Source organism: Artibeus jamaicensis, unplaced genomic scaffold, assembly GCF_021234435.1.
Source record: "Artibeus jamaicensis isolate MK-2021 breed Jamaican fruit bat unplaced genomic scaffold, CSHL_Jam_final scaffold_3047, whole genome shotgun sequence".
Classification (NCBI taxonomy): Eukaryota; Metazoa; Chordata; class Mammalia; order Chiroptera; family Phyllostomidae; genus Artibeus; species Artibeus jamaicensis.
In genome coordinates, this window is record NW_026522035.1 from 305,484 (window position 1) to 313,489 (window position 8,006).

At 38.7% G+C, this 8,006-nt stretch overlaps 1 gene segment (V, D, J or C); it reads right to left on the minus strand.

The window, feature by feature from the left end:
• Nucleotides 1-6,329: 6,329 nt before the first annotated feature.
• Nucleotides 6,330-7,052, minus strand: LOC128626116 (T cell receptor alpha variable 13-1-like). The segment is given in 2 exon segments: nt 6,330-6,787; nt 6,945-7,052. Coding segments are annotated over 2 exon segments (366 nt in total).
• Between the last annotated feature and the right edge of the window lie 954 nt (nt 7,053-8,006).

Here is an 8,006-nt window from a genome sequence, read left to right on the forward strand (position 1 = left end):
TAAGGTTAGCTGCTGACTTCTCAATGGAAATGCTCCAAGCAAGAAGAGAATGGCAAGAAATATTCCAAGTAATGAGAAACAGAGGCTTACAACCAAGGTTACTTTACCCAGCAAGGCTCTCAATCAAGATAGAAGGCTAAATAAGGAGCTTCCACAACAAAAGAAGTCTAAAAGAATATATCTCCACAAAACCACCTCTGCAAGGGATGCTAAAGGGCCTGCTTTAAGGAAAGGAAGGAAAAGAAAGAGAGTGAAAGGAACACAGGTACAAAAATGGCAATGAATAAGTACCTATTAAAAATAACCTTAAATGTAAATGGATTAAATGCTCCAATCAAAAGACATAGAATAGCTGAATGGATAAGAAACCATGACCCACACATATGCTGCCTACAAGAGACCCACCTCAGGATACAAAACCTACACAGATTGAAAATGAGGGGCTGGAAACAAATTTTCTAGGCAAATGGACAGGGAAAAAAGCCAGGTAGCAATGCTCAGACAAAATAGACTTCAAAAAAAAAAAGGCCATAAAGAAAGACCCAGAAGGTCACTTCATGATACTCAAGGGAAGAATCCACCAAGAAGACATAAACATTGTAAATATATATGCACCCCATGTACAAGCACCCAAATATACAAAGAAAATCTTAGAGGACTTCAAGAAACATATTGACAGCAACACAATTAGAGTAGGGGATTTTAACACCCCACTGTCAAAAATAGACAGATCTTTTAAACAAAATATCAACAAAGATATTATGGAATGGAAAAATGCCCTACATGAAATGGACTTAACTGATATCTATAGAGAGCCCTCCATCCCAAAGAAGCTAAAAACACATTCTTTTCAACTTCACATGGAACATTTCCAAATATAGACCACATGATAAGACACAAAACAAGCCTCAGTGAATTCAAGAAAATTGAAATCATACCTAGCATTTTCTCAGATAACAACGGGCTGAAACGAGAAACCAACCCCAAAGGGAAAAAACCAAAAAACTCAAAATCATCCAGATTGAATTACAGGCTATTAAACAACGAATAGTCCAAGAATGAAATTAGGGAAGAAATCAAAAAGTTTCTAGAAACAATAAAAATTAACTCACAACAATCCAAAATTTATGGAACACATCAAAGACAGTCCTGAGAGGAAAGTTCATAGCAATACAGGCCTACCTTAAAAAAGATAGAAACATTTCAAATAAACAACCTAACACTACACCTACAAGAACTCAAAGAACAACAACAAAGATGGCCCAGAACAAGTAAAAGGAAGGAAATCACCAAGATTAGAGCAGAACTAAATGACATGGAGATTAAAATCACAATTCTAACAATCAATGAATGCAGGAGCTAGTTCTCTGAAATGATAAACAAAATCAACAAGCCTTTAAGCAGGATCATCAAGAAAAAAAGAGAGAAGACCCAAATAAACATAATTAGAAAAGAAAGAGAATAGATTACAACTGATACAACAGAAATACAAAAGATTGTAAGAAATTACTATGAAGAACTGTATGCCAAGAAATTTGAAAACCTAGGTGAAATGGACAAATTTCTAGAAAAACATAATCTTCCAAAACTCAATGAAGAAGAAGCGGAAAGCCTAAAAATGCCAATAACAGCAGATGAAATTGAAGCAGTAATCAAAAAACTCCCACCACACAAAAGCCCCAGACCAGATGGTTTCACAGGAGAATTCTATAAAGCATTTAAGGAAGAGCTAGCCCCTATTCTTCACAAACTATTGCCAAAAATCCAAAATGATAGAAGACTCCCAAACTTTTTTTATGAAGCTAGTATCACCCTAATCCCAAAACCAGATAAAGACACAACAAAGAAAGAAAACTTGAGGCCAATATTGCTGATGAACATAGATGCTAAAATCCTCAACAAAATATTGGCCAACTGCATCCCACAATACATTAAAAAGATCATACACCATGATCAAGTCAGATTCATCCCAGGGATGCAAAGATAGTTTGATATTCGCAAATCAGTAAATGTAATACATCACATAAACAAAAGCAAAGACAAAAATCACATGATCACATCAATAGATGCCGAAAAAGCTTTTCATAAGGTACAATACCCATTTATGATAAAAACACTCAGCAATGTGGGAACAGAGGGAGCATGCCTCAATATAATAAAGGCCACATATGAGTGACCTACAGCCAACATCATACTCAATGGGCAAAAAATAAAATATTTTTTACTAAGATCAGGAACAAGACAAGGATGTCCACTTTGACCACTTCTACTCAATATAGTATTGGAGGTTTTAGCCATAGTGATCAGAAAAGAAAAGGAATTAAAAGGCATTCAAATCAGAAAGGAGGAAACAAAACTGTCACTGTTTGCAGATGACATGATAGTCTACATAGAAAATCCTATAGACTCTGCCTAAAAACTGCTTGACCTAATAAATGAATTTGGCAAAACAGCAGGATACAAAGTCAATATCCAGAAATTAAAGGCATTTTTGTATACCAACTATAAAACTGCAGAAGCAGAAATCAAGAAAAAAATTCCATTCGATATAGCAACAAGAAAAATAAAATACCTAGGAATAAACCTAACCAAACAGGTAAAAGACCTGCATTAAAAAAAAACTACACAACACTGACTTCCACCAAGATGGAGGCGTAGGTGGAAGCACTTCGCTTTCTCACACAACCAAGTTTAAAAATAATAAAGTTTCAGCAACAAAAACGCAGCCAAACCACAGAAAATTGAACTACACAGAAGTCTGACAACAACGAACCCGTCAGCCAAACTGGTAAGAGGGGTAGAGCCAGCAGCAGAGCAGGGTCTGGCAAGAAAGATCCACTGGACCAACCAAGGCATGCAACCCAGGTGTGCCAGCAGCCGTGGGCGGGTCCCAGGTGTGGAGGAGCGGGCAGACCTACTGAAGGCGCAAGGCAGCGCATCCACTGAGAGCAGACTGTGGTCACACATTCGCTTGCAGATAAACTGGTGAAGCAGCTAGCGGTGGTGAGACACACCACGCAGGCCCCAGTGGCGGGAAGTCTCAGAGGAAACCACCATTGTCCCTCTCTGACCCCGCCTCCACATACAGCATCACAAACCAGCAACCTGGGTGGCCCCGCCCTGGTGAACACCTAAGGCTCCGCTCCTCATACTTAACGGGCACAAACAGATCAAAACACGGCTCAAGAACAACTCAGAGCCCCAGAGCTGATAAATCTAAGTGATGAAGAAATAGCTAAACTTTCAGATGCACAGTTCAAAACACTGGTGATCAAGATGCTCACAGAACTGGTTGATTTTAGTCACAAAATAGAGGAACATATGGAAGCTAAACTAATTGAAATGAAGGGAAATACACAGGAAATCAATAATAATGGAAAGGAAACTGGGACTCAAATCAAAGTAGTGGACCAGAAGGAGGAAAAAGATGACCAAACAAAAAAGGATGAAGTAACAAGAATTCAAAAAAATAATGAGAGGCTTAGGAACCTTCAGGACATCTTTAAACATTCCAACATCCAAATTATAGGGGTACCAGAAGGGAAAGAACAGCCACGAGTGGAAAACTTATTTGAACAAATAATAAAGGAGGATTTCCCCAATATGGCTAAGGAAATACACTTCCAGGAAATCCAGGAAGCTCAAAGAGTCCTAAAGAAGTTGGACCCAAGAAGAAACACACCAAAGCACATCAGCATTACATTAGCCAAGATGAAAATGGAGGAGAGAATCCTAGAAGCAGCAAGAGCTAAGGGGACAGTCACCTACAAAGGAGTTCCCATCAGACTGTCAGTGGATTTCTCAAAAGAGACCTTACAGGCAAGAAGGGGCTGGAAAGAGGTATTCCAAGTCATGAAACCCAAAGACCTACCACCAATTTTTCTCTATCCAGCAAAGCTTTCATTTAGAATGGAAGGGCAGATAAAGTGCTTCTCAGATAAGATCAAATTCAAGGAGTTCATCAACACCAAGCCCTTATTATATGAAATGTTAAAGGGACTTACCTAAGAAAAAGAAGATAAAAATATGAACGTGAAAGGACAGCAAATTCACAGTTATTAAGAACCATACCTAAAACAAAAGCAAACTAAGAGTACAGCTAAATCAGGAGCAGAACCATAGAAATGAAGATCACATGGAGAATTAGCAACAGGGGAGTGGGAGAAGGAGAAGGGGGGAGAAGGTACAGAAAATAAGTAGCATAGATGGTAGGTAAAAAATAGATAGGGGGGAGGGCAAGAATAGTATGGGAAATATAGAATCTAAAGAACTTGAGACACGTGGTCATAAACTAAAGGGGGGAATGGTGGGGGAGGGGTGTGCAGGGTGGAGGGGAATGAAGGGGGAAAATAGAACAACTGTAATGGCATAATTAATAAAATATATTTTAAAAATACACAACACTGAACAAAGAATCAAGGAAGACACAAACAAATGGAAACATATATCATGTTCATGGATTGGAAGAATTAACATCATCAAAATGTCCATACTACCCAAAGCAATTTACATATTTAATGCAATACCTACTAAAGTACCAATGGCATATTTCACAGACATAGAACAAACACTTCAAAAATTTATATGGAACCATAAACAACCCCAAATAGCAGCTGCAATTTTGAGAAAGAAGAGCAAAGTAGGAGGGATCACAATACCTGTTACCAAACTGTATAACAAGGCTGCTGTAATCAAAACCAGCCTGGTACTGGCATAAAAACAGGCACATGGACCAAAGGAACAGAACAAAAAGCCCAGAAATAAATCCAAGTCTCTATGGACAATTAATATTCGACTAAGTGAGCAGCAACATGAAACTGGAGTAAAAATAGCCTCTTCAACAAATGGTGCTGGGAGAACTGGACAGCTACATGCAAAAAAAATGAAACTCAAGCACCAACTTACACCATACACCAAAATAAATTTAAGGTGGATAAAAGATCTAAATATAAACCATGATACCATTAAAATTCCAGAGGAGAACATAGGCAGGAAATCTCAGATATTTCATGCAGCAGCATTTTTATTGATATGTCCCCTACAGCAAGGGACATTAAAAAAGAATAAACAAATGGAATGTCATTAAAATAAAAAGCTTCTGCATGGCAAAAGAAAGCAGTATTAAAATAAAAAGAGAACCAACTGTATGAAAAAACATATTTGAAAATGATACCTCAGATGAGGGTTTAATCTCCAAAATATATAAATAACTCACACAACTCCACTCTAAGAAGACAAGCAAACCAAGAAGACAAGCCAATTGAAAAATGGACAAAAGATTTGAACAGATACTTCTCCAAGGAGGACATGCAGAGGACCCAGAGACACATGAAAACATGCTCATATTGCAAGCTATCAGAAAGATGCAAATTAAAACCACAAACAGAAACCACTTTACACCAGTCAGAATGGCCATCATAAACAAAGCAACAAACAAATGTTGGAGAGGTTGTGGAGAAGAGAGGACTCTAATCCATTGTTGGTGGGATTGCAGACTGGTATAACAACTGTGGAAAGCAGTTTGGAATTTCTCAGAGAACTAAAAATGGAGCTGCCTTTGACCCAGCAATTCCACTGCTAGGATTATATCCTAAGAACCCTGAAACACCAATTCTAAAGAACCTATGCACCCCAATGTTCATAGTAGCACCATTTACAATAGCCAAGAGTTGGAAGCAACCTAGGTGCCCATCAGTAAATGAATGGATCAAAAAACTATGGCACATTTACACAATTGAATTCTGTGATGTAAAAAGAAAGAAGGAGCTCCTACCCTTTGCAACAGCATGGATGAAAATGGAAAGCATTATGCTAGGCAAAATGAGCTAGGTGGTGAAAGACAAATACTATATGATCTCACCTTTAACAGGAACCTAAACAACAAAACAAAGGAAAAGGGGTAGGGTTTACAGGAATAATTATGAAGGGCACATGGACAAAAACTGGGGGGGGGGGGGTGAAATGAGAAGGAGGTTGGAGGAATGGGTGAGTGGGCTAGGATGGGAATAAAAGACAGAAAGCTATACTTGAACGACAATTAAAAAAAATTTTAAAGCCTAAATTTAAAAATTAAACATTACTAACTTGCATAAGAATTTATTATACAGCAATACACCCATGTTCTAACACTTTCTTGGTCACCTTGAAACTAACCTTCTTAAAAAATTGTTGTTCGAGTACATTTTTCTGCCTTTTACTCCCATCCCAGCCCACTGCCCCCAGCCCTCCTCACCTTCCTTCCATTTCCACACCCCCCCACACTTGTTTTTGTCCATGTGTTCTTTATACTTGTTCCTGCAAACCTTTCTCCTTTTCCCCTGAAATTCCTTCCCCTCTCCTCTCTGGTCACTGTCAGACTGTTCTCTATTTCAGAGTCTTTGATTATATATTGCTTCTTTGTTTGTTTTGTTGATTAGGTGTTTTCAACATACAACACAGTAGCTTCTGCTAGGAGACAGGTTTGTGTACAGGATTCAGGTGCTTGGGAGGCAATGTGTACTCGCTGCACACAAGTACACAGCTGAGTCTCCAGGCTGGGTGTTTTCGATGTGCAGGGAGAAATTTTTGGCTGTCTTATCCAATAAAACAGTAAGTCTGTCATGCCGCTTTTCATTCTCATTTGAACGAATGTGTATAATGAGCTGGGGACCTTTTCCAGCTTCTTGCTTATACCAGGGAAAGTAGTTTGAAGCACTGTCTGAATAAGAACAGGTGATGAGAGAGGTCTTTCCCTCCTGGACACTCAGGGTAGGAGAATGCTGATTCACTTCCTCTCCATGGCTGACACCTATGCAGCAAGAAAAATTCAGAAAAAGGAGAAGAGTGAACAGATTTTTATGCTTCAGAATTTTCTTTCTCTACAGTAACTAAGGAAACCCAAATAAAGCTTGGTTTCTAAAGAATATCCACTAATACAATCTATTTCCCATTAACCCTCAACTCACAGTCCAGCTGCAGCCAAAAGGACACAAGGAATGCTCCAATGGATGTCTTCATTCTTCTTATTGAGATCAATTGTGGACCTGCTACCTACAGCCAGGGGACCTACTGCTGTTATCGAGTTATCTCTTTTCCTCTAACAATCTGAAAATAAGGGTTTCTCACATTCTCTCCCCAGCCAATAAGGTAAAGACTGTGCTTCTGTCAAAGCCTATTCATTCATTCAGAACCACTAAAATGAACCCTCCACATATTCTGCATCAGCAGAGGTACACTACCACCTTGTGGTCACATCTCTTAACTCGTGAACTTGCTGGTTAAATGTAATTTTACCCTTTGCCTATGAGAGACTCAGACACATAAAGACAGCAATACATCAAACAAATGAACTCTTAGATCAGAGATTAATAAAGAATGCACAGATCAATATTTATCTGATTTCTGCAATACGCCTCTGTACACAACTGAGTCATGTTTAGTATTTTGGAAGGATGCAGATGCTGTTGGCACTTACTCAACAAGGGCCTGGGTTTACATGTTTTAAACCAGCAAAGTGCCATGATTCACTCTCATACACAAAGAAAGTATAAAACCTTCCTTTCCAAGCTGTGGTACATATACAGAATGAATTACTACTCAGCCATAGAAAGGAAAGAACTCTTACTGTTTACAATGGCATGGGTGGACCTAGCAGGTATTATGCTAAGTGAAATAAAGTATACAAAGAAAGACAAATACCATGTGATTTCACTTACATGTGGAATCTAGCCCTGGTTTGTGTGGTTCAGTGGATTGAGCACCAGCCTGTGAAAAAGAACATTGCTGGTTTGAGTCCAAGTCAGGGTACATGACTGTGTTGTGGGCCAGGTCCCCTGTTGGGGTGGAGAGGCATTACAAAAGGCAACCGACTGATATATCTTTCACACAGCAATGTTTTTCTCCCTCTCTTTCTCCCTTCCCAAATCTCTAAAAATAAATAAATCTTCTTTTAAAAAGTCTTACAGATGTAGATTACAGCATGGAGAATATACTCAATATATCATAAGAGCTATATATGGGGCCAGGTG